Below are 27,578 nucleotides of genomic sequence, written 5' to 3'. Positions count from 1 at the left end.
TGTATTTAGCTGGTTGAGAGAAGTGATTACTGCCCTTTGTTTAAAAATGGGCAGGCTTCATCTGGAATACTGTACAATTTTGGGCCCACCAGTGCAAAAGACACATTGACAAACTGGAAACTTGTTGACAAACTGGAATGAGACCAGAGGAAAGCTATTAAGATGTAATTTGCTTCAGCCCTTTATCTGTTTGGGAGACTAAGGGAGCTGGATTTGTTTTCTGAGGAAAAGGAGATAAGGAATGATCCAGTCACTGCTGTCATCTTGCTAGTTAGCCAGTTGCTAGAAGTTTGCAGGTTGGAAATTTTTCTACATGACTTGCAGAGATTTACAACCTGTGCCTTTATGATTCTTTGAAAAATGTGTAGTTTGCACTTAACAAAGTAAAATTATAATTGTTAATTGACAGAATAAAACTGTTGCATATGTTGTATTTCCAATGAACGTGGATTAACTGTTGTTTTCTGTTCTATCTAGTATAATTATTTTGATTGCTTTCAAATACAAAGATAAACCCATCTGGTAACAGGGTATGGAGAGGCTTGAGATGGGTGAACTTTTCATTGTGTTCTGAAGTAATGATTTAATCCAAGTTTTTAACAGAGCTCTGTTATTCTGACTGATACCTAGATATAATGTTGTAAGTGAATGTTGATGTGCTGTTCTCAACGTAGTGCTCAATGTCTGAATACCCAAAGCTTTTTGTGGCACAATCTGTATAAAAAAATCTATGGCTTTATGTACTGAATGGCCCCAAATGAGTGATCTAGTGACGTTTTGTTTGGCCTTGGGAGAGGTCAGAAGACACAAGACAATTCTACTCTTCTTTAGTGTTACCAGAGCTCCAAAGCTATTCTATCAATTGTTCTAATTCAACAAAATTTACATTATTTTGTGTAGCTGTTTGGTGTTTCAAGAACTGAGTATGTTTCAAACACAGATTCAGTTATGGAATGTAAGGAGGAGAGGGTTACTTTTTGAAAACTGAAGTAACTGAAAATTATGGGTGAAAGCCAAATCAGATGCACAAGGAGTAAGCTAGAAAGAGTGACTTTGATATCAGAAGGGAACTGAATTCCAGATGTCACGATTCAGGAAGCAATAGTTCAGCCAACACTTATTTTCTTGCTGTGTCCTATCCTAGAGTGCCAGTCCAGACTTGGCCTTCCAGCATTCACTTAGTTTCTCAAAATATGCTGCCTGATCAAACAGAGCTTCTGAATGTTGTGCCGTTTCACATTTTTTTCACCCTAAAAAGATCTACTGTTTTTAACAAGTATTTAGCAGAATATTGTGGAACATTATCCAATTCTTCTAGCTGCTATTCTTGCTCTTACAGTTCTTTTCAGAACTGAATCATCTGAATCAGCTGAACTATCATTATTATCAGTTCCATCATTTTCACTGACTAACCCTGTACTAGTAGTATTATGTGAGAGGTTATGTGACTGCAACATTAATTTAAAAAAAACACAAACAAACCCTGAAATGCAGAATGGTCAGAAAACTAGATCAATTTCTTTTGGTTCTCCTGGCAAATGTTTTTACTGCTTGTCTTGTGTTCTTGTTACATATCTTGTTCTATAGCTGTTGTTTCACGTTGTTGAACATGAGCATGAAGGTAGATCAGGTAGGATTCATTTGCTTTATTTACTTTCTTTTATAGAGTGATAGGTAATAAATATTAGTTACATTTTTAAGTGAGTTCTGGTTGTTTGATGCCTTACTTCAGCACTGCCATGTAACCACAATTTCAGCTGAATGTTTGTTTACTATTATTCAGCAAATACTATGAGTCACATTAGAAGGTCAAATAAATTCAATTGGCTTGAGGAATGCCAACTGTACATATTGGGCAAATACTATTAATGTTTTTGATGAAAACTTATGGAAAAGTTTAAATTTTTGATTTCTGCTTCTGCTGTCCTGTAATTTATGAAATGGTAGAGGAAAAAAGTTCAGAGAGGAAAAATAAGTCTTTTTCTTCCCTAAAACAAAGTACCATTTTTCCTTATTCATAAAAACTGAAATTAATTTTAGTATCAGCCTGCATGTACTCATATCATTTTGTGAACAAAATTGACCCACAAAATACTAATGCTAAGGGTAATTCATGAGCAGATGGAAAAGGGAAGAAACAGCGAAAGAGAAATTTGTATATAAATGAAAAAAGCAAAGCAAATCCACTTATCTATGAAAGGCAGTGCAGTCTGCAATCTTGATGAAATGAGGCTTTTTTAGATTTTTGTATACCATAATTTCATTCAGTACTACTACTGCTTTAGTAAAAGTGTTTTAATGAAAGCTGTCCTGAGTGACCAGGATTTTCATATTGCTTTCAGTATGCAGACTGATACTTTTTAAGGTACAAACACCTTTTTAAGTATATGTTTTTAAGTACAAATACATTTTTTGTAATACAAAAATCTTAAAACTGTATTTACTTTATTGATAGTTGTTCTGCTGCAGGAAGTAAGGCTAGCAGAATCTTGAAATAAAAGCTGGAGTTTTTTTGCTATTTAAAGATACCAAAAAAGGGACTACTTTGTGCAGGCAAAATATTTTAGTTGCAGCATTTTTAGTCTACAAAATATTTCTAATGGTGGGGGGAATAAAAGGGTTAACAAGTCCTGTCTTCAAATGCTTCTTTTTCTTTCCAAATAGGATTGCTAGACTGATTTTAAAATAATTTGGCTTCTGGTAGGTGTGCAGTTTCAAACATGGTATGAGAAGTGCTGCTGTTTTATTTCCTTAGCTTCTCCATAAATGTGACTGCTGTAGTTCTGACTCCTTCTCCAAGTGCTTAGTCTGGCTACACATGAAGAATGGGCAGATTTATGAATTTCACAGCTGTTGCAAGCTAAACTGTAGTCTGCTTTGATAAGCAGAAACAGGTGGGATATTGAGCAGACAAAAATAAACTCTTGAGCATGTTAGCCAGACTCTATAAACCACACTGACACCTCTCTAAACACATGTAATTTGATAACTCAAAAATAGTTAAAAGTTGTTGCGGATGAACTTTAACGGTGCATTTGGCCTCTGCACTAGTATCAAAATACGGGGAATGGTCAAAAAACTGTTTTCATTGCTGCAGACTTGTAGTTTGCAAGATTTTTTTAATATAGTTTGTTCCAAAGAGAAATTCCGTAAGCTGCAGGGTTTTCTCAGGGGAAGAGAAAAGAAGGTATGTATGTGATTTCCTTGACATTTATGGACATTGCATGCCTGCAGAAGGGTGAACAAAGCCCAAATGTTTATGGCTTAATGTTAAAAATTTTTTGTACACTGAAATGTGATATAATAGACACAAGAGGGAGCCATATAGTTTACAGACAATCACAGTGAGATTATATTCCTAAAGAAAATACAGTCAAGTTTGAAGCTTTTTTAAAAGAATATGCAGTGGTCTTTGTGTTTGATTTTCAGGTGCATCTCTATGCCTGTTTGTAGTCAGCTACAGAGAAGTTTTTGTGAATCAAAACAAGATATAAAGACAAGGAAGGAACTTAGAGAAGGTGGAAGTGTCCAGACTATTTACATTTTGAACATGATGGGTTTGAAGCAGTGTTGTTATCTTTTCCCCAACTGTACTAAAGGCTGTTACTCTCCGCCTAAATAAAAGACAATTTTATGATAACTTCAGTTGACTTTTAAAATCTTTGAAGTGGTGAGTCCAAAACCAGCAGAGCCCATTAGCTAACCATAGCCTTTGCCATGGCTGTATGCATTCAGTGGCACTCTATGAGAAAGTAGTATCTGTATGTAGCTGCCTCTCATGCACTGGAAAAAAAACACCAGTTTTGTTGGACTGTGCAGAATGGCAGTTTGGCTTTGATTTACACAGTGTTTTCAGCCTGCAGTCTTTGGACCACTGAGGGATCTTTTATTTTTTTTTTCTGGAGAGCACCAGCAAGTTATCTGTCTGGAAACATAGAAACAAACAAAAAAAACCTTAACTTCAACTGGTATGGTTGACATTGTAGTGGGCCTCAGCTACAAGGCTGCCTGATCATGAGAAAGGAGAAAGTGAATGAGGCCTACTGCAGATTGCTAAAAACAGCCTCACATCTGCAGGGCCTGGTCCTCCTTGGGGACTTCACTCCAGTATCTGTTAAAGGAACAACTCAGCAGGGCATAAGCAGTCCAGGAGGTTTGTGGAGAGCTTCCTCGAGCAATGGAGGAGCCAATGAGGAGAGGTGCTCCTTGCATTCATGGACCTCATACTTGAAAACAAGGAAGGTTTTGTTGGAGATGCAAAGGTTGAAGACAGCCTTGGCTGTAGTGACCATGAGGTGGTGGGTTTCAGGATCCTGAGAGGAGGAAGCAGAGCAAACAGCAAGGTCGCAATGTTGGACTTCAAGAGAGCAGTATTGGCTACTTCATGGATCTGCTTGGAAGAGTCCCATGGCATAAGGCTTTGGAGAGAAGAAGGATCCAATAAAGAAAACATGGTTAGTATTGATAGATAAATTCCTCTAAGTTCAGGAGCAGTTCATTCCAAAAGAAGGAAGTCAGGCAAAAGTGCCAGGAGGCCTTTGTGAATCAACAAGGAACTCCTGGCAAAAACTCAGAAGCGTAGAGAAGGTGAAAACAGGGACAGGTAACCTGACTGGAATATAGAGACATTGTCCAATCATCTAGAAATGTTGTTAGGAAAGCTAAAGCCCAGCAGTAATTGCATCTTGCAAGGGATATCAAAGGTGACAAAAAGGGTTTCTATATTTACATAGGTGACCAAAGGAGAACCAGGGAAAATGTGGGCCTACTGCTGGATGGAGCGTGGGACCATGACATAGAACATGTGAAAATCTGGGGTACCAAATGCCTTCTTTACTGGTAAGAGTGACCTTCAGGAGTCCCAAGTACCAGGATGCCATCCAGAGGTGCCTGGACATGCTTGAGAAGTGAGCTCTTGGGAACCTCATGAAGTTCAACAGGGAAAGTGCGAGGTGCTGCACCTCTGGTGGGGCAGCCTATGCTATCAATACAGCTGTGGGTTAAAGGGATTGAGAACAGCCCTGCAGAGATGGACATTGGGAGTGCTGGTGGATGAGCCAGCAATGTGTGCTTGCAGCTCAGAAAGCCATTTGTACCCTGAGCTGCATCAAAAGCTGTGTGGCCAGTAGTTTGAGAGAGGGAATTCAATCTCTGCTCTGGTGAGACCCCACTTGGGGTACTGCACCCAGCTGTGGGGTCCCCAGCACAGGAAGGACATGGAAAGATTCCAGAGGATGGCCACAAAAATAATCAGAGAATTGAAGTACCTCTCCTGTGAGGAAATGCTTCCGGAGCTGGCCTTGTCCATCCTGGAGAAGAGAAGGCTCCAGGGAGGCCTTAAAGCAGATGTTCTGTAGTTAAAAGAGGGTAAGAAAGATGGGGACCAACTTTTTAGCGGGGTTAGTTGCAAGAGGACATGGGGTAATGGTTTCAAACTAAGAGAGGGTTGGTTTAGACTAGATATAAGGAAGGCATTTTTTACATTAAGAGTGGTGAAATGCTGGCACAGGTTTCCCAGAGAGGTTGTAGATGCCCTGTTCCTGGAAACATTCCTGGTCAGCTTGGTTGGGGCTCTGAGCAGTGATGATCTAGTTGAAGATGTTCCTGTTCATCACAGTGAGGAGCTGGACTAGGTGACCCTTAAAGGTCATTTCCAATGCAAACTAGATGACTCTCAGTGATCTTTGATTGATCACGATGATTGGGAGACATTCCTGAGGACTGGAAGAAAGCAAATGTCACTCCTGTCCTCTGGATAGAATGATGAACTGCAATCCCGTCAGCCTCACTTCAGTTTCTGGTAAGGTGCCATCCAGTGGGACTTTGACAGGCTGGAGAAATGGGCTGCCAATTGATGTTTAGCAAGAAGTGCAAAATCCTGCACTTGGTGTGAAATAATCCCATTATTTTGTTGGGGGACAAGTTGAGCACGAGCCAGCAATGAGTCCTTGCAGCAAAAAGGGCTAATGGCATCCTGGCTGCATTAGGATTGTTGGCAGCATGTTGAGAGAGGTGATCCTTCTCCTCTACTCAGCACTGGTGAGGCCACACCCAGAGTACTGTGTCCAGCACTGGGCTTCCCAGTACAAGAGAGATCAGTTTAATTCTAAAATTCTAAGTGAATGGAGAAAGCAGAGTCACCTATTTGAGTAACATTTTAGCAAGTAAACTTGCTTTGATTCGGTTTTATGTTTCTTTGCAAAGTTAATGAGCAAATACTTGCTAGTGCTTTCTTTAACGTCAAGCTACTCTTACTTAAGAAGGCAGAAGCTTCTCCATGAATCACAGTCTTTTTAATATTTTTGTTTAATAGAATCTCTTTGGTAGAAGTTGTTAATAATTTTTAGGTATTATCTGTAGTCTGGTTTGCTTCCAGCATTTAACAGGAACATTGTCAAGCAGTTTTCTGAGTAGGGTGTACTGACATCTGGACACTGCGAAAGTGTTGTTGTAGTCCCATTGTGAATACAAGCTTTGCAGTAATCTGTCCAAAGATGTTTTTATCTGTTTGTGTGCAGTACTGGACAGAGAACTTAATTTCCTGGAGGCTGTAATCCCTTTTGATGAGATACTAAATTTCATATATTATTCATATAAAATTTGACTAATTAATTTAGCCTGAATGAAATTCTAAAATCCAGTCATTAGCTGTTGGGGACTGGAATATAATTTTAGTTAGGATGTTTAACACATCAATTTCTAGATTTCAAAATAATGTTATAGCATCTTTAAAACCTGGTATCATGTGTGACTCTTCAATATTGGGTATATTAGGTGAGATTTCACATCTCTAGCATAATTTCTACACCAATTTTTGAAGTTGTGATGATGCTTTCAGTATTACTTGTGCTAGCCTTACGTTATTTTTCTGTGTTGTTTTTAATCTATCCTATTCCAATAAGCATATGATTTTCCAGGTCAGCATGAAGTAGAACATCTGGTGTCTCTCTGTACTTGGCTTGAAGACACCACCATGTAACTTTTCTATGCTAAATGATATTTGAGTTGAATACAGACAAGTATACTGTCTTTTAAAGCACTGTATTGAAGTAATTAGAAGGTGTTTATTATTTTTAAGTTGATGTAATAGAGAATTTTAATTCTAATGCTTGCAAAGAGTTCAACCAATATGCAGTCAAAAGCAAATGCATTTGAAACAGAATTCAGTTTTTTTTCCAGTAGGTCTTTAGGATTCTCAGTTTTCCTCCCTGCTTGATTTATACTCATTGGCAAACCAGTCAAATAGCTTTTTTTCAGAAATTATGTCAGTGACACTGTGAAAAATGGGTGGAAGAAAGATAGCACAGTTGTAAACCCTGTAAAATCTTTCACTTTTGTTTATTTGTCTACTATGCATGTCACCTTAAGGAGAGATTTAAAATTACATTGAGTGGGCAGTTGCAAAGGTAAAAATACTGTTGCTATCTAATTTGTTATGTCTGGATTTCAATGCCCAAGTTGTTCTTCTTGATCAATAATAAATAAATAGGCAGTTAATAATGAAATATATTTATGCTTTTCTGTGTTTTTCTTCTCTGTGAAGGCCAAAATATTGTATTAATCTGTTTTTCTGGCAGCAGATTGAAGATTGACAGTATGCTTGTACTGTACCACTTAGTGTATCTACTATAAGGTGGTTTAGACTTTGCAAACATGTGCCAAATTCCCGATTTTTGTGTCACTTCTGGTATAACCCACCCCCGGCTATGATGACAGTAACAGCAGATCCTGGGGCTCCGTTGGGCCATTCCTGTGGCTGCCCCTCGCCAGGGCAGAAGCAGCTCCAGGCTTCGCTGGGTTGCGTCTGTCCGAGTCAGGCAGATGAAGAGCTCAAGTCCTTGCGTGGGTGGGAGGTTCTGCTGCCTTCTTCCCCCGTTCCTTCCTTGCCTTCCACGGGAACACGGCGACAGCTCTGGGCTTTGAGCCAGCCGGACACAGGAGGAGGTGTTTGGCTGTTCAGGCAGCGTTTGCTCCTCAAACAGCTGTTCCCTATCTCCTCCAAGGAAAAGGTGGCAGGCCATATGGAGGCATCCTGTGGTCCAGATTCAGACGATGGGCACCAGTTGGACCATGCTGGCCTAGATTGAAATACAGGCACGTCCTGCTTGGTGTCTGCTATTTCTTACAGTCAAAATGATTCAAAGTTGGAGGACAGATAGGATAAAACATATCTTTCATTTTGGATATAGATGTTATCTTTCATCATACAGACATTGTTAAGATCTCCTAATCAGCAGGTTTTAATTTATTTTATATTCTGAATGGATTCTGTTATAGTGGCCTAAACGCCTGCTTTTCTCTAGAGAAGCAGAGATGTGCTTCAAAGCGTGTGTGCCAGCGCAAAACAAAATTTGTTTCTGCATAGTTTAAACCACATTTGGGAGGAATAATACATTCTCTTGTTAGTAGTATGGGTTTTTAAGGCATTTTTTTGAAGATGGGGGTCTCAACCACTCTCCTGGTTGAGAATGCAGATAAGCATCTCCTTTTACAGCCAATAGAGTGGAGACAGTTTTTTGTTTGCTTTTCTGTTAGTAGCCTTTTTTTTTAACTGAGTTGCACTTTGTGGGACATTTGAGTCTATCCCCAGGGATGTTGTCTGTGTCTTTTGTGGAAGTGAATGCCTCAGCAGACATCAGGAGATCATCATGCACTTACAAGTATACTTTCTCATATAAAGTTTGTACTTATTGTGCAGATTTAATATTTTTCCTGATATAACAGCAGTTACAAATGTTCCATAAATTTAAAATATTATAACAAGCTGATGTTTCTTAGAGCGGAATACTCAAAGGATGTATTCTTTAAGCACTGCAAAATTATACAGGGTACTTATCTTTGTTAAAATTAGTAATTTAACTAAATTACAAAGTGGATTATCCTCTTCAGTCAGACCCAATGCTAATACTCTACACAGTAGGACATTGATATGTTGCTAAGTAAACCAAAGTTTATTTTCTTGTACTATTGTTTGAATGTGGGTTGAAGAGGAAATGGTAAGTTTTTAGTTAGTGTGTGTGCCACTGTAGCTGCGGGACCTCTAGTTCCAGGACTTACCATGTCCTGTGGAAGCTTGGTTATGAGGTGATCATGATCCAAGCTTCCACCTGGTAGGATTTATTGGGAAACTTGAATAGTTGATTCATAAGTAACAAAACTTTGGCCATATTGCAAACTCTTTGGTTGAGGAGTGGTTGTGAATTGGAAATACCATTTCTGTCCTTTCAGAGCAGTTCACTTCAGGGTTTCCATCACAGCATTTTATTTGTGGCTTGTGATTCACCTAACAGTGGAGTTCACTAGTAGTAGAGTTGTAGGATGAATTTGTGCATTAACATAGTGCCTGTGTGTTGCACTAAACAGAATCATAAAGTATCCAGAGTTGGAAGGGGCCCACAAGAATCATCAAAGTCCAGCTCCTGAAATTAATGAGGTTAAATGTTTCCCGAAATGAAAAATGTTCAAGGTAAACTTGGTACCTCAGGAAGAGCCTGTAGGGTAAATGATGTATCATGGTATGCAAACATAGACCCTTGCAAGGAAGCTGGGTTTTGTAGCGATCTTTCTGTACCTGTGTGAATGAAACACTGCAGAAAGAACCTGTAAATCTAAGGCTCAACGTGAACAGTAAACTCATATTTTGCAAGGAGATTTACCACAGGAGATAATGTAGCTCCTGTGTCTTTCTGTTATGTAAACTGCTTTGGGAGAGACTTGGGAGGCTGTTTGCAAAGCATCTCTAATCTCAGCCCAGCCTCTTCTACTTCAGCCCTTATTGGGGCTGCACTCAGCTCTAAGTGGTTTTGTGAAAGGACAAAAAAAGGCATAGAAAACTTGGTCACTTATTTAAATGATGAGTGTCTTCTGTTTTGAGAAAGATTAGTATTTCAGAATTGTGTGTGTATACATACACACGTACAGAATAAGTAGTATTCTGAAATGGAGTAATCAAGAAGTGGATGTCAAGGAGTCCGTGGCTGTCTTGCTCCTATGTAAAAAAAAGAGATGGTACAAGATTGGAGGTGAGAAGCTCAGTTGCAGTCAGTTCAGAGTTGTTGCTGTGTACTCTGTCTACCAAACAGTAACGTCCCTGTTGCATGTGAAGTGGGTTGTCAGTCCTTCACACCCTTGAGTTAATAGTTAATGGTTTGAGTTGTCTGTTGTGCCACTGCTGTCTCATTAACAAAGAACAATTTTTGCAGGTAGAAGGTACAGAAAAAGGGACTGCGCAGTTAAATTCCATTGCACCAGAAGGAGTCATTCCACTTTGCTTCCGCTGCATGAGTCCCCTAATAGTCTGGAACAGTGCTTTCTTGTGTATATTGGCAGAAAGTAAATAAAAATTGCTGACATAAAGAATTAAGCAAGAATATTATTTAGATTTAAGAAGTTTTGATCCTGTGGTACCTCTTTTTTTATATTAAGATTCATTCTATTAGGTTTTACAAAGTAGAATTATATTTTTTTCAGTTAGGAAAGTCATATAATGGCACAAGTTTGTGAACATTATTCCTAGCACTTCATGAATTACAATGTTTGAAAATTCCATTGCATGCCTCCATAGTTATAAACTATTGTTACAAAGTAAAATAATCTTTGGCTTTGTCTCCTGTCCTGTACAATGAACTGGCTTCCCTCATTAGGTTAGGCAGCATATGTCCAATGGAAAAAGTGAATTCTTGTTTCCCTGTAGATCACTAGGATCCTCCATTCTGAATTCTTTATTTTACTTAGCTTTAGGGCAGTTAAAGCCTCAGCAGCTCCACAGAGAGGAGTTTCTCTTCAAGGCTGCTGCTTCAAAGGCTTTCCAGAGCTGGGAAAGGGACAGTAACCAGCAAATGCTGACAGATCTTACTGCTTCTGGCCCTGAATGTGTGTGTGTTTGTGTTTTTGTACACCTACACATTGGCCTGAAACCATCAAGTAGCATCCACTAAGGCTCATAACGAAATTTCCCCATGTTAATGAGTACAGTGGAAAGAAAGAAGAATCTGCAAAGAAGAGGAGAAAAAATTGTTTGGTCAAAAGCAACTAACCCTTGGGGTTTATGTTCAAAGGAATGAAAGTTAACAAGGTGGAAGCTTAAAGTGGTTTTGGCTTTAACTGTTTCAAGCACCCTTAGTGTTTTGGGGGCTGTGAAGGGAGTGCAGTAGTGGCCTCAGTATACTCTTTACACTAGCTACGATCATTTCCTGGGGTAGAAGTGGAGCTGTCTCCACCTGAATGGGGAGACAAGAGGTTTCTGAGATTATTGAAATCTGATTGAGGCATATCAATGCAGTGGTTGCCCACAACTTTGCCTTGGACTTGGGAGAACTTGAAATAGTTGTCACAGAAGTCAAAACATCTCTTTGTCTACAAACTCAGGAAATCAGTGAAAACATGGATTTTTTAAAAAAAAACTTTTTTTTGGCTATGTATTACAGTGGAGTAGCAGATGGGTCTGATGATCAGTTTATCTCAGCTTAGAAATGGTGTCTTTTTAGAAAAACCTAACTTTGATCACATCTAGTGATTAAAGTAATCTTTTCCTACTTGGATTATACAAGGGTTAATAGCACAAACGAATACACTGGGCAATATCACTTCACATAAAAATACATCAGCTCTTTTCAAGGCATCTAGTAGTGTAAATGTGAACACAAATTTAACACTAAGTAAACTTTAATTTTTCCTTCTACTCAGACATGGTATTGTGTATTACAGTAATTGGACTTGTTCTTTGCATCACTTGGTAAACAAGCAAATGTTAAGCCAATTTTAATGGAAATTCCCCATTAAGATTAGGAGCTCTGATAAATGAGCTTTAGCATTTTGTGATTGAATGGGGAAAAGGGTTACTATCTTCAGAAGTCTGGCCACTCTGAGGGGAGATGAATGCCCCTAGGTTAGAAAGCAGAGTGAAGGTTGTGGTGGCTTCTTAGCTGGAAGGGCACCCACCTATTCTACACTGCAGCATTTATGCCATTCAAATGAAACGAGCCCTCAGAGTGGGAGTCCTTTAGCATCTACTTTCTGGAACCTGAGAATCATTACCTTGTGATGTCCATCTGAAAGTGTGATGGAGAAATTAATAATACAGAGGCCCCTATTGCACATCAGGAGTGTTGCTAGTTTGTGAGGCATTAAACATGAGATGTGAACCCCTGGATATAGAAGAGAAAAAATGTTTGGAAGTGTCTTTTTTTTTTTTTTCTTCTTTTTTTTTCCTTCTTCTCCCCCCCACCCCCCCTTCCTCTGATTGCCATACTGAGTAACTGGCTTCTAGTCTGATAGTGTTTTAGGTGACTAGAATAACAGTCTGTCTCTTTCCACAGTGGCTGCAGACAATCTGGCAGCAATCACTGTTACTTTTTAATATTTCTGGTTATTTTGAGATATCCTCCAAATGTCTCAAAGAAGGCTTGGAACACTGAAGGGGGAAAAGCATTTTTTATTCATTTTTTTTTTTTAGGAATAGCAGCATCAGGAGGAAAATGAAATTCAGCATGCCACTATTTGTTTTTGCAGTGGTCATCACCCTGATTGCCAGCTCTGACAATATTTTCACAGAAAGGGTAACGAAATAGATGGTATTTGTTCTTTATAATAACTCTTTCAGTAGAATGTCAGGACCTGCATCTAAATGAATATATTCACATTTTCATGTTCCCATTTTTTATTTAAAGCTTCCCCTCCCAACTTTCTGAAACTACTTCATACAGACTTGGTAAGTTAAAATTAGGGTTCATGTAGTGGATAATGTCACATTTGAAAGCTAATCTGTGGAGACCTAGCTGCGTGAACCTGTAAAAGCTAGATCTGATTTTTTTTATGTATTAAGTGTTTGTTTAGTTTAAATATGTCTGTATCTTTTTTGAGCAGTCTGAGCAATTTGCATGCTATGCAGCAGTCATCTTCTATACTTTATTAAATATCTGTCAATTATAAATATCAAGGTTTTACATTAATGTCAAGATAGTACATCAAAAATTCATGGAATATGTGACTTTTTTCAAGGGTATTTAATACTTAATGCATTTGTGTCATTTTTCTTTCTAGATATATTGACAGGTTTTATTAAGTGTTTGTTAGGGAGATTTCATTTTTACCAAGGGACTATAAAGAGAAGCTGCATACTAAATCAAATTCTTAATCAGAATATTGTTCTTTTTTGTGTGTCTTCAGATCCTTGTAATCTATAGGGTTTTAAAGTTACATAGTAAAGTAGACCAAATCAGAAATCTAACATGATCAAATATGCTGACGTATCTTAACTTTTTAAAAGAGCTACTAGAATATTGTACCACGGAATGTTATAAATATGGTAATTACATATGCTGGGATTTTATTCTGCCCTGTGTCTTTTAAGACCATATATTTTGTCCTTTATTGTAATTTGCTAGTGGTTTTATGTGAGTTACGGCTGGATGGTGTCCATAGAGGAACTCCCGAAGTTTCACAGATTTACAAGCGGGGAGTGTGACAGACCATTTGGGGCATCCAGGATCTTTGCCCATGCGTTTGGTGTTCAGGTTGGCTGTTAGAGGGGGCTGTTTGTGTGAAATGAGCAATTGATCTCCGTGCAATCCACTGATCTATCTAATACACGTTTCCTACAGAGGACAGTGACAATGTGTATGTATCTCGCATCCTATGGTTATTTGCCCGAAGTTCGGGCTGAGGCTGCAGGCTGGTGCTCCCTGAATGAAGTGTGGGCTGGAAGTGGACACAGTGGCTGTAGCAGTCGCTTTTTGGCTGTTGAGCCGCGGCAGTGTTTGCGATGCCTTTTCACTTCCAGTGCATCATGACCACAGTCATTTTTACCCTTAGAGAAACAGCACGTTCCGCTACAAGCTGCCGTTCGAGGGGCAGGAGGAAAGCAGGAGAGAAGAGAGGGGACAGACAGGGGTGTTTGCGTTCCCGGGGCCTTTGTCCTGCGATGAGCGGGTCGGACCCCGCTGGGCCGGGGCGCTTGCTCAGGGGCTTTGGGGGAGCCGGAGGCGCTGGTTCCGTGCCTTGCCCCTCAGGCCGGGCGGCAGCGGCGCCGAGAGGAGCGGTGCGCGGCGGCGCCGGCAGGGGGCAGTGCCGGCCCGCGCGGCCCGCGGTGTGAGGGCCCGGCCCGGGGCCTTGGGGCCGGAGCGGGGCTGAGCGCCCGGGCACGGCCGTGGGCCCGGGGAGCGGCACCCGCAGGGCTCCGGCGGCTGAATGCGGAATGCCGGCTGTGACCTTGAGGCGCACAATGAGACCCGACTCCTCACACCGGTCTCCACGGGCCGGAGGGAAACGCGGTCGTGCTGTAAAGGGAAACTGAAGGGCTGATACTCTTAGTGTTGGCGCTGTCTTTGCTTAATTTATCAAGCTGCTGTAAAATACATTAATAATACTACCAATAAGTTGAACTTAGATTGTCATAAATGAAAACTATAGGGAGGTTTTTGTTTGTAATAATTAATTCCGGCTGAAGGCTGAGTCTCTGCGTTCGTTTCTGGCCTCGGGTCTGGGCTGTCCAGCCGCGAAGGTGCCTCCTGAAATGTCTTGCTTTGGGTCTCAGGCCTGGCTTTGTGCTGAATGCTTTTGTGAGAAGAAACAACTGTACAATGTGTTGCTACAATTAAATTCGAAGGGGTTTGTTACACAATGACCGTGCCATCGATCTGAGTGAAAATCATACGGAAACGTAGTGCTGTAAAAAATAAAAATAATAAAAAAAAAAAAAAAAAAAAAAAAAATGAGGGGAGGGACAAGAGCCACTGGAATTATTAACTTCAGTCGTGTTCCAGAGAAAGCCCATCGGAAGGGTTAACCGGAGGGGCTGAGGGGGAGCAGCCACCTGGGACCTCACACCCAATTGGCAGTCTTTTGTAATATATAATTTGCCTAAAATTGCGCGCTGAGCACAAGCTTTTGTTTTCTAATTGATTTACGGTTTGAGCCACTTTTACCTCATCCCCTACTGTCCTGCACACAGTGCCAGCAAGTACATTACAGTGAGAAATGATAAATTACCACACACTTGTGATGCTAATGCATCAAGAGTAAAAAACTGCGTACTACATGGAGCTTCGTGCATTAAAAGCGTCGCAAAGATAGAGCTATGCAAAAAAATCATTTGTATCTTCTGGAATAACCGTTTGATCATTTGCTTCAATTCGTCTCAGAGACCTAATTGAACCTGAAGATTAAAATTTATGCTACTACTGCTTTCCATTTGTGAATTGGAACAAAGTTCTAAAGAAAATGTGTGAATGTGGGCTTAAAGCTACCTGTATTTTCGAGTCTTTAAATAAGTTAGAAAAATAACGGGTATCAGAGCTTCTTAGAGCTTTTGGAAATTAAATGTTTGCTTGTTAATGAGAACCGTGGTATGCATTCTCAAATGACACGGCTCCACTTTTAGATAGGAGTGTGTGTAGATGGGTTAATGTAGATACTGCCTAATCAGTGTTTATCACCAAAGCTATTTAAATATTTTAACCTGCTTTTGTTTCAGAGGTGTAGTGCAACTTTTACTGAATAACACTGTTACAGGTATCAAGGAAGAATTGAAAATCTTGTATATTATTTCTTGCATTTGTGAAATACCTCACTGATATCTCAGAGGAAAATGTGGAAGTTGGTGAAAGCTAATGTATGCTTATTGTCTGATTTCTTTTCCCCACTGTGCATTGAGGGCTGGATTGTGTTTTACCTTCATATATTCAGTCCACCTTAAATTTTTTTTTTATTTTTGTACAATGTCTGTGGGTTCCAGTCTTGAAATATGAAGAAACAGATTTATGGCGGCTGCTGGGCACAACAAATTAAGTTGACAGTGATGTATGAGAGCATAATAGCATGATGATCCCTCTGTAGCGCGGCTGGACGCCTCCTGCTTCATTTGGCTCTTGTTAGGATCTGTTAGGCAGCTAAATAATGAAATTCTGCTGACTGATTTCTGATTCCTCTTTTCTTCCTATTTTCACCTTTCTATACAACTTACATTTTGCAGACCCATCCTAATGCCAGCAAACTGCCCTTAAAGGAGTCTTTCACTTATGACGACTACAGGTTGGTCTGTCTTTTAATTATTTTGTTTTACTTTGTTTTGTTTCTGTTTTTATTATGGTAAATATGGGGCCCTGGAATTCTTCATTGGTGGGAAAGCCCTATTGTTACTGAAATGTTAATTGTAGGATTTGATACTAATACACTTTCATAATTTAGAAGAAAGTGAAATAAATATGCAGATTTTAATTGTTACAAAGGAATAGTCATTCGTTATAAACTGTCAGTTTAGCCAACTGGCACACATAGTCAGATTACTAAGGTAATTCCTTGTGCTTAAGAAAATAAACCAGTTGATGTGGCAGGAGTTTTAGGGTTTGGGGAAATTTTTTAAATTTTTTTTAAATTTTTTTTCTTTTTCTCCATGAAAGGCTCTACCAGCACATACTAGCAAAAGTTGATATCAATGCTGCTGTTGATCAGGAGAGCTGGAGAATGGAAGTTGTACACATGAAGCATGAATGTCACTTGGAGGTGCTATAAGGGGTGACAGAACTAAGATAAAAAGAATAATAATTAAGATAATGAGAGTTTTAATTCTCTTAAATGATTAAAATAGCATGAATAAAAGACATTCATGAGGGATTTTCTAGCCTAGTTGTACCTGTGGGTAAGGCTATGAAAGTGGGATTTCCAAAGCATGCCTCCTTCACTTAAAAGGGTCACTAAGGAACACACCAACTTGCATGTAAAGCAATCTAAAATTTTATAGAAAAATTGCAAGAATTAGCAAGAAGCATATTGTTACTTTGTTTTAAGAAGTGTTTGTATATCAGAATTATCCACAATTTAACTTTCTTTTTAGAAATCAGGTAGATTTCAGTTTACCACTGTCTTTCTTAGCTGTCTAGTCCTTCTGAAGAAATCCTTCAGGAAGTCTAATTATTAACATTAAGTACATATTAATATTAAGTACATGTTAGTAGTGGAGTCTGGGGAACTAAAATTATTTTGACCTTCTCCTGATGACATATTTTTCCCTCAAAAAGCCCCATAACACATGTATGTATTAAGGCCAGAACATGGTGAAATTAAGATTCTTTTTTCCACTGTTTAATGTTAGCTTTTGTCAGGCATAAAATAAAAAATGAAATTCTAGAAAATACTGAAATTCTAAGCTTTTCTAAAGATTTTTATGTTTGAAATGGTAGCTTGCATTTTGTTTACTTAACCTGACTTAGAAGGGTTTTGAATGATGTCCATGTGCTAAAGAACTACATAATACTCTCTGTGGTTTTTACCTGGACATCTATTTGGAATGTTGTGACTTTTTTTCCTCTCAATTCTATTAAGCAGAAAATTTAGCAATACTGACGTAAGCCAAAGCTTGCAAATTGAAGAGAAACACTTAGAAAAGATCATGCAAGTGCCACGCGATTACACTGGTTTCCAGTTCATGCAGTACATAAGGTTTTTAGAGAGTGAGGGGGGAAAAAAAGTCCTGGCTCTTACAAAAGTTTGCACGTAGATGAGAAAGGAAAACCTGCAGGAGCAGGTGACCCTGGGTTTGGGGAATATAGCATGAGGTACATATGTGGTGAAGGGCTGGGAAGCAGAAGCTGACATGGGGAGTGGATCCTGGTTGAGGAATGCAGACAATGGAAGGTATGAAGATTCTCTTGCAAAGAGGAGAGGGATCACAATCCCAGTTTGGTATTTGTTTTGTGTACATGTCTTGGAAACCTGGGAGCTACTGCTTCTCCTGCAAGTGATATTGCCTTCTCCTGTTCCTATAGTCAGTGTGATCTTTAAGGAAACTGAGTTTGGAAACTCCCAGTCTAAATGATTGCTTCAGGTGGGACTATGGCCAATTGTATTTTAATGCTTTGAACATTGACCATCTCATGTTTTTAACATTTGCAGATGGGCAGTTTCCTCTGTTATGACACGGCAGAATCAGATTCCAACAGAAGATGGTTCCAGAGTTACACTGGCTCTAATACCTTTATGGGACATGTGTAATCATACTAATGGACTGGTAAGTATTTCTTCAGTGTTGCTGAAAGACTTTAGGGCCTAAGTATTAAGCCTTTCAACTGCTATACAACAGTTTAGTAACACTTTCTGTTATGCATCTTAACATAGGTATGTTATCTTCCCAAGAGACCCCAAAAAACTAATATCTGAAAGAAAGGTTTGTCAGTTTCTCAAATATCTTATGATAGCTTTTATAGGGAGGGCTGTCTTCATATAGGGAAAACTTTACAAGTGATTTGATACTTGTGTAAAGTACATACATATAATGTACTTTTAAAAGTTTTCATTTACGTGAAACATTTTGTCCAGACAAGTCTGAATAGTCTCCTGACATGGAGCTTTGTTTTTGGTGAGCTGAAAAAGATGCACAGTACTGGACAAATTTGTTCTGAGAACAGAAAGCAGACACTGATGGAGGTTGCCTCTTGTAGCTATAACTAGGGAAAGTGGTTAGAGATTTGCAACTGAGAAATAACTGCCTGCTCTCCTAACCATGCCCAAAGAGCCTTGTTATAGAGACAGCAACAACAAGAACAAAGCCTAGTTCAACAAAAACAGTACATCTGTTACTACATCAAAGAAACAAAATGCAAAAATACTACTTTAGGGCATATTAAACATTTAAAAGGTGACATATGTATATAGAAAGTCAGACCTGCTGACATTTTGGCTTACGTGCGCTACTTCAGGGGATAATTCCTGATTTCATTAACAGACTAGTTAATGCTCAGGTGAGGAAATGGAAACCCAGAGAGGCTGGTTTATCAATGTTATTTAGTCATGCTCATGTATGCTTCAAAAGTCATATCCCCTACTTGTGTTTCCAGTAGATTATTATTTATTGTAAGCACTGGATATGACCATACTGTTCAAGTGATCTGGTTCTTTTGTGGGAAGGTTGACCTGAGTGTTAGGACAGCAGTATGTGTTAGTGCTGTTGGTACAAAAAAAGTCTGTTTTAAATGAACAAACTGTAAAGCAAGTTATTTTTCACTTGACATTTAGCTAATTTAGTGTTACTATGACTGTATCAGTTATGGCATGGTAGGCTAGGCTACAAAGTTGCAAGTGTTTGGGGTTTATTATTTATTTATTTTCCCTTATTGCAAGGTGATTACATATTGTTCTTTAACAGTGATTCTTGCCTTTGCCTATTTGTTATGCAATCTCACAGCTTTGATTTAGCATTAAAGTTCATGTGAGAGTCTTCGGTACAAAGAAGATTGCTTAAAATTCAGAAATGTGTATTTTTGTAATATAAGTTGTTGCTGCAAGCATCAGTACTTCCTGTACCCTTTTCCTGCTGGGCATCTCTTTCAGATGCTTTTGCAGAGACTTGTCTGTATTCATTAGACAACCCTTAATGAATGCCTTCAAAGTTGGGATTAGAGTAAAGAGGAAGAGAATCAAGGTTCTGTGAGGGAAAATTTAAGTAGCATATATTAAAAGAGCTATTTATGTTGTTTTACTCATTCAAACTTCTATTTAAATTGATAAAGTAATTTTTATTTTCATGATGCTGTTTAACAATGGGTTTGATATGGAGCCAGCCTCTGGAGCCAAACCTCCTAATGCAGTAGTATATCAGGATTGGAAACATTTTCTTTATGCTGAAGTATATCCTAAAGGGCAAAGGAGGTTGTGCTGAACTTAAATATTTTGTATATATGTAAAAATTTCAGTCATTTATTTCATATTGCTACAGAAAAAAATTAAATGGATATAAATCAGGAAGGATAGAAAACTGTAATATTGGAAATGGGCTAAGAAAAGCTACTAAAGCTATTTCTGTTGTGTGCTAGTTGCCTTTTATTATTAGAAATTGGGGGAGTGACTGCTAAGATAACTGTAAGCTGCCTGTTTCATAGTTTATATTATTGTAGAGTGAGGTGAGGGTGGGCTCTGCTCTAATCATAGCACAATTCCTTTAAAATACATGAAGGGAACTGTTACTCATTGCAGGAAAGTAAGAAACAAAAGATGATATTGAATTCACCTCTGTCTAGTTTATTCCAAATGTACTGCTGAAATACTTCTCAGGTCAATCAGCTGCCATATATATATCCCTGTTCTTGCTTTATTCCACGGGGCCCCTTTCCATGAGCTAGATAATAAAATGCTCTTTGGATTTTAGCTGGAGCTAGGTCCATCCAGCTTTTTCTTGCTTCTGACACTATTAATTAGATCAACCTGCCTCTAAGAACTATTTCAAAATGGTTGTCTTCATGCATTTCTCATTGTTATTCTTTAGTGGGATTGTATTTTGACAGTCAGAGGTTGATTACCAGTTCTGACAGAGCTTTGAATGAGCTACATTCTGCCTCTTGGGCTGGGTCCATCCTTAATCACTGACCAAGCAGACTATTGCATGCTTTATACACAACTTGAAATTCATGTATCAGTCTGCTTCAGAAATAAAACTGAAGGGATGCAATTTGTCAGCTATCATGTGGGAAGAGAAGTAAACACCCTGTTAATTCTCTTACGTGACTGCTATTAAAAGAAAGAGGAAATAGAAGTCTAGCACTCCATTACACTTTATAGAAAAGTCTTTCAGAAGTGCTGCTGGGTTTTGTGTGTTGTTTTGGTTTTTTTTTCTTTAAGCAAAAATAAAAATTTAAAAGGAAGATCAGTACTCCAGTGAGGCATGCTTAAACTGACAAAATCCTCCTCTTAAAATATTGGAGTTTCCCCAGTCTGTGAAAGCCTCCTGTTCCACCAGAATTTCAAGGGATTGGAGAGGACTTTTCGTGTTCAGAGCTATTTCACTGAGTTTACACACTAAGAAAATTTCAAGACAGATCAAGAGTTTATTTTTTTGGATGAAAGGTACAATTTTTCAGAAGATGACTGTATTTGAACTAGGAAGGTAGATTTGTCATCCTTTAGCACTTGTAATCTACAGTTCAGGGTAGGATAACTTTCTAACCTGAAGATGTTAATTAAAATTGTGCGGTCCAAATTAAAGAATGGACAGGAATTTCTATGTTGAAGTACTGCAGCCTGTGTTTCTCAGTAGGCTGTATAGCACGACTCTTGTGTTCTTTACTGATCTCCACATGCCACAAACCCATTAAATAGACCTGCAGTGAGGCATCCACACAGGGAGGTTTCTGCAAGTGTCTGCAGGGCCAGGCTGCTCATGCTTGGGGCTGACATTTTGGATTTGCTCCATTTGAAAGCACAGTTTCGGCTGACAAATGCACATTTAATGATGCAAGCAGTGCAAAACTATTAATGTGTAAGCCATCAACCAAGCTTTTGAAATAATCTGAGGAGTTCTGTCTTTGGACAAGCTGCAAGGTTGAGGCTGAAGAGAATCTTTGGCTGAGATCGAAGGCTGAGAGAAAATCTTTGGCTTCTTCTCAGTTTTTCCCCAGGCCTGTAGCATATTTTTCCATAAGTTACCTCTGTCAGTATTGAACTCAGACTACCTACCATAAAAGTTGCTTTCTGATTTTTCAGCAGCTTATGTTCCATCCTGTGGCTGCATCTCCAGTCATGCTGTTCAAGAACATGCTGTTTGTCACTTTATAAAAATATTACATTTCTAAGATAGCTTTACTTGTTAATGTGACCCCTTTACAGTCTAGTAATTGTTTTGGGGGAAGTACAGGTTTTTCAAGAGAGTTTATCCTCTTCCATTGCCAGCTACCATCACAAAAATCCTTTTAGCATTTTAAGAGTATTACTTAACTTTTAGATAAAGGGATTATTTTCAAGTAAATTATAATTCTCTGAAGATTGTATCCCCTAAAGATCCACAGTTATCTAATCCTTTTTCACTGAGAGATCAAAAATGTGTTGGCAGTTGAAGGATAAAGCACAGCATATAGAGCTGTCAGTGCCTTGCTCCCTTGGGCCTCATGGGAGTGACTGAAAGCTCCAGAACTTTATAACAAGCTGCCGACTTTAGCATGGTGCTTTGTCTGTGCTCTGTGGAGGGTACTTTCCTCAGAGCCTTCTGTTCACTTCAGGTAGGTTATTTCCTCCATTAGATTTCTTTAATGCAGAGATTTTTCTAAAAAAGAGATTGCTTAGGAATCATAAAGCAATCACTATCAGCTATATTCTATTGTGCTGAGAAAGAAATGTGTGCAATTCCTATTGTTAATATTTATTCCAATAGGAAAATTTGTCAGTGGTGGGAGAGAGAAATATAAAATGCTAAAGGTGCTTTTGTCATTCTTTTCTTGGATAGATCACTACAGGCTACAATTTGGAAGATGACCGGTGTGAATGTGTAGCGCTTCAAGATTTCAAGGCAGGAGAGCAGGTAGTATGAAGAGTTGTCTACATTATTTTTGTTTCCTTAAGTTCTGTGGACGCTTGGTGACTCAACAGAAAATTTTAATAATGTAGTGGTCTGGATTAAACCCTGCTACATTTGCATTTTATTATGCTGAGCTAATTTTGAGTAAAAATACTACCAAACTAAATTCATGTGCATTTTTCAGAGTATTTTCTATCACTTGATAGACCCCAATTGTAGGAGAGTTTTATTCCTCATATTTTATAGAACTAGTTGAAATATTTAAAATTGGTGAGTGAACATTCGCAGCCACCAGGTTTGGTATTCTGGGAGAGTTTAGTAAAAGGCCATATCCAAAGGACCAAAGATAAATATTTTTTAGATTTTTCTGCAATAGTGGATTGTAGAATCTTTATTAACAATGGTGCTTGTTGGCTTATGTTTCTTGTTAGTCTTCATTCATTTGAAAGAGGTGAAATGCAGTTCAGTCATGTACTGTATGAAGCTGACATGAAATGCCAGTCATTTTCACCCATGCTGTTGTCATTGCAATGCTCAGTGGAAATGAGAAAGGACCTCAAAACATACTCCATCCCTGTCATCCAGGCATGCATGCCTTTACCTCTTCATCCTGAGGCAGCAGGAGAGTCTTGCAAAGATGCATGGAACAGCTCAGAATCCAGTATTTTGATCAGAACTGCTCGAAAACAAAACTGAGTGTCCAAAGTAGTGATGTACTGAAGACAGTGGTTCCAGTGGTGTAGGAATCCCCTGTGCTGTGCCAGCAGCCAGCCTAAACCCACAAGTGGAGCAGCACTCCTTTTCTGACTACTGCCTGTGCAGTCAAGCATGGCCAGACAAAGCCTTGTCTATGAAACATCCTGAAATATTTTGTAACTCAGCCTCTGAGTTGTTACTTTTCCTGTATTATTTTGCCAGTCTTAAAATTTATAATATTTTGATTTTAATTTTTCTTATGTATTGTTATCTTTTTTTAACAAAGAAGTGCCTGGAATTTTTTCTTTTTTGAATACATCTTTCCAGAAGTGTATTTATCCTCATTGCTATGCTGGGGTTTATAGTGATTGTATATTTTTGCTCTCAGAATTTGTTATGGTAGTCAAATATTTTCTGTTTTTTCCAATTGTGGTGTGATGAGTTAAAAGGGGTCCACAGTTTTTCCAGAAGTGATCCAATTTATAATTTTCCACAGCTGGCAGTGGATGTGTCATATAGCTGTTCTGGCTGCTCTCTCCATTTCAGTTATAGAGGGTTCCTATATTTCAATTTTATTTTAGTAGTTTCACTTTGTCTGCTATTTATCAGGGGTTTTTTGAATTTCTATGCAAACTTTAACTGTTAGTGACATCTTTAAAGCACTGTAATTATATAATGCTTCAGTCCTTTAATACACCATGCAGATGTTATTTCTTACAGTTTCAGCAGGAAGAGTGTGTGATCCATGCTTTTACTACTAAAAAATGTTAGGCAGCAGAAGTCCACAGAGTCTGTCAAACACTGGCCTGAAATAAAGCAATTCTCACTGTGTTTAATTGGATTTTTTGTAAAATAGTCCTGGGGTGTAAGAGCATACTGTGTAATCTATGCATGATATGTGACTTTTAGTTTAATATGAGATTATAACTTGAGGTGGTGAGCAACTCTCTCCACACCCAGTGGCTTAATATACCTGGGCAGATCACGTGTTTATCATATGAGTGTGTTGCAGTCTAATGTTTACTATAATTCAATATCATACCGAAGACTTTAGTTCTTAGGATAAATAGTTCTAATACAAAATTAAAACCAGAAAAAGTAAATGGCATCATTGCTGTTACTGAGCCCTTTAGAGAGCGCTGTGCCTTTCTCTGTCAGCTAGAGAGGATGGAAGCTTGCAAGCATCCAGAGCACTGCTGTACCCTGAGGTTCTGAAGGGAATTCTGTAACTGCTGGAACTTTTTTCTGATTGACAATTCTGTTATCAAACACAAATGGAAAAATATCCTCTTGATGTGGGAGAATACAATTGCTACTCTGACCTCTAGTCCCATGAATTTCATACTGCCTAGCCCTGAGTTAAATACATTCTGCAGGTTATATTTAGGAACTTTTTTTAAAATATGAATTAAAGTATATATGCTTTATAGAACAGAGTTCAGAGTAAAACAAAAATAAATACTGGCTGAACACGGCTCAGATCTCTCTGTATGATGTACTGTGGTATATTCATACCTTAAGGTAACATTTAAATGAAAGTAAAGTTAATCTATCAGCAGCATAGTTTTGAGTGGGCATTTGGTTGGGGAAAATTACTCCAGAAACACCATTTCTTTTAATGAGCCCTCCTTGTCTCTGATTTTTTAGTCTTTAATAAACCTTTGAAAGCTTATTTCCATATGCTGGTACTTTATGACAGTGTGAGAAACCAGAATGTTTTTATTTTAAAATACAGAATAAGAATTTCTTGCCTTTCAAAGTCTCTGTTACATGGATATGTTTGCATCTACCTCTAAAGTGTAATTGCCACATTTTATACAGCATTTGAGTCAATACCAGAAAACAAAGCATGTTTCTTCATATAACCAAATATACCTTGTACTCAGAATAGTAACTCTTTTAGAAAATAACTTTCAAATTATGTCAGTTTTGTGAGCTGATCTTAAGCTTTTTTCCTGTCCCTTCACTTCTCTTTTCATCCTTCTAGATTTACATTTTTTATGGCACTCGGTCAAACGCTGAATTTGTGATCCACAGTGGTTTTTTCTTTGATAATAATTCACATGACAGAGTGAAAATAAAGCTTGGCGTGAGTAAAAGTGACAGGCTGTATGCTATGAAGGCAGAGGTCTTAGCTCGTGCTGGTATCCCAACGTAAGTAAAACACAATGCCATGGGTTTTTAAAAACATTTCCAAAGTATATAGTGTCCAGCAGAGCATATATGAAGCTCTTTTGTGATAATTTTCTTAGGTGTAATATTTATCCTGTTTGAATAGCAAATTAAAGTTACTGTAATAATATTTACAGAAGTTCTCTGAGCTATATTATCATCTAATTTGAACCATACACAAGGAAAAAAGCATTTGCTTTAATAATGATTTGAACAAAAACAGAGCAAGGATTAATTTGAAGCAATCTGTGGTTTTACTTTCTTTCCTATCCCTTGCAGACATACTACAATGCTCAGTGTGTGAATCACAGCATTTTCCTTTAGTCATTTCAGTCCAGAGGGTACTATTAGGAGCAACATACATGAAACATTGCATTTTCATGAATTTATTATGAAAGCTGTATAAAATAATTCTAGAGATAATCATTCTTTTCAGATACAGGTTAGGGAAGCTTTTCAGTTTGAGCTAATATTACCTAATTTTTTTGAAGTTACTATTGTAGCAGCATATTTGCTGTATACTTTATGGTCTTTTATGTTGAAATAAGTTCAAAGATATGACAATTAGACTTGTATTTACTGTTGTTTTTTGGTTGTTTCTTTTATTAGTTCAAGTGTTTTTGCCTTGCACTCCACTGAGCCTGCAATCTCTGCCCAGCTTTTGGCTTTCCTTCGAGTATTTTGTATGAGTGAAGGTAGGATATTTTACGGAGATAACCTAATTTATATTTTGTCTTGTTGTGGGGATTTTTGATAGGTTTTTTTTTGTTAATGAGGAATGTGATAGACATTTATATAAAACATTAAGATAGAGGATCAGAAAACTTGAGGAGTTTTAAGTTAAAAAAGAATCTATAAGCTACCGAGAACCCCAATCTTTGACCGTTTCATCTTGGGGAATATTTCAGTTACTCCGAAAGCATGAGATGATACAATTTTTTATTTCTTTTAATCTCACAGACTCTTGTGAATGAGTGAGCTTTAGAGATTGATCTTTAGTTCTCAGGTTTCAAAATAGTTTGCAGAACAAGATCATGTAAGACCTAGGGGTTTACATGCTTAAAATCACAGAATTTCAGCCATCACCACTGGAATCATTTAAGTATGAAATTGGAATATTCTGTACTGTAGAGGAAATACGGAAGAGGCATTTCAAAGTTGAGTATTTCCCATGTTTTAGTAATTTGTAATCTAAATATTCAATATTTTGATAATTGGTAATCTAAAATTTCTGTACTTTCAGACTGTCTTTCTAGTGTTTCTCTTCTGTTACTTTTATTTGTGGTACAAAATATGTGTACATTTAATAAATATTCACCTTATTTGTGCATGTGAAACTTCTCATTAAATGCTCATAATAGCTCCTTGCTGGTTAGATGCAGTTTTGAAGGTTATGGATGTGACAGTTTGTCATGACAGTGAGAGAAGTCCCTTGCAGTTAGGAATACTGTGCAGATGATGTGGATTTTATGTGCCAACAGGAATACTGAAGTAGTTGAGGTTTTGCATGTGGTCTATTTGCTTTCTTTAATAACAACAATGTAACTTAGTGTTGTGCCTTCACTTCCTCCTGTCATCCATCTTTTAGAACTTATTAAGAAATTAGAATATACCAGAACATTTTCATTGGAAGGGACCTACAACATCCATCTATTCCAATTGCCTGATATTTCTGGGAAGTAAATTCAAGGGAAGAAAATTTTAGGATGCTGATGAGGGAGTGAATTTTGGCTTGGAGAGGAAAATATAGCTAGTGAATCTTTTAATTGCATTTCTCTGGTATATGATTGTGCTCAGTTTATTTATATCTCAAATACTGTTTAAGAAAACTATTTATTGAGAAACTGCATGCAAGCTCTTGGTGAAGTTTGTGATAACTGCTTTGCAGTAGTCAAATTTATTAATTAAAAGTTTAATGAAATTTGTGTGATGTTGAGGAGCTGATTAAATATTTTCTGCTCTTGAGTTTTGATAGATGTCTTTTCTGACCGCCTGTAGGAAGTTTCTGCTACTGAAAAAGATTACCAAAACAATAGGAAAAAGAATTCCATTGCTATTTGCACACTCCCTAGCATGCTCCTTTTATTCTCAAAAAGTTTATTGAACTCTTTACAAATTTACTCACTTTCATTTATGAATGATTTTACAAAACATTCTGTTTCACTGTGACAAATTTACGCTGTGTATGAGAGGCTGTGATATCTAAAGTATCATTTTTTCTAAGTGGAGAGAAGGCCCATTTTTTGCTGACCTCAAGACTTCCAGTTGTCTCTGAGACAAATCCTAGAAAAAAAGCAGCATATCTGATAATTTTTATTTGAGGAGAGGGTTATTTTTTGTTAGCTGCTCGAAGATATACGCTTGAAAATAAATCTTTCTGCAGTTTGTCAACTGACAAAGTGAATGATGAGATTGTTTTTTAACAGATTGGTTT

At 38.0% G+C, this 27,578-nt stretch overlaps 1 protein-coding gene across 5 annotated transcripts in view; it reads left to right on the top strand.

Annotated features, from left to right (window-relative positions):
- The window catches only part of SETD3 (SET domain containing 3, actin N3(tau)-histidine methyltransferase), a 60,249-nt gene that overhangs the window by 29,351 nt on the left and 3,320 nt on the right, over window positions 1-27,578 (top strand). For all 5 annotated transcript variants that reach the window (XM_023927601.2, XM_086894396.1, XM_086894395.1 and 2 more), the window contains 5 exons: window positions 15,971-16,029; window positions 17,890-18,004; window positions 22,205-22,279; window positions 24,960-25,126; window positions 25,754-25,839. In XM_023927601.2, coding sequence (XP_023783369.1) covers window positions 15,971-16,029; window positions 17,890-18,004; window positions 22,205-22,279; window positions 24,960-25,126; window positions 25,754-25,839 — 502 coding nt within the window. The remainder of the gene's footprint in view (window positions 1-15,970; window positions 16,030-17,889; window positions 18,005-22,204; window positions 22,280-24,959; window positions 25,127-25,753; window positions 25,840-27,578) is intronic.

Source organism: Cyanistes caeruleus, chromosome 6 (genome assembly GCF_971803275.1).
Source record: "Cyanistes caeruleus chromosome 6, bCyaCae1.hap1.1, whole genome shotgun sequence".
In the NCBI taxonomy this organism is placed as follows: Eukaryota; Metazoa; Chordata; class Aves; order Passeriformes; family Paridae; genus Cyanistes; species Cyanistes caeruleus.
This window is presented reverse-complemented; position numbering and strand designations above follow the sequence as displayed.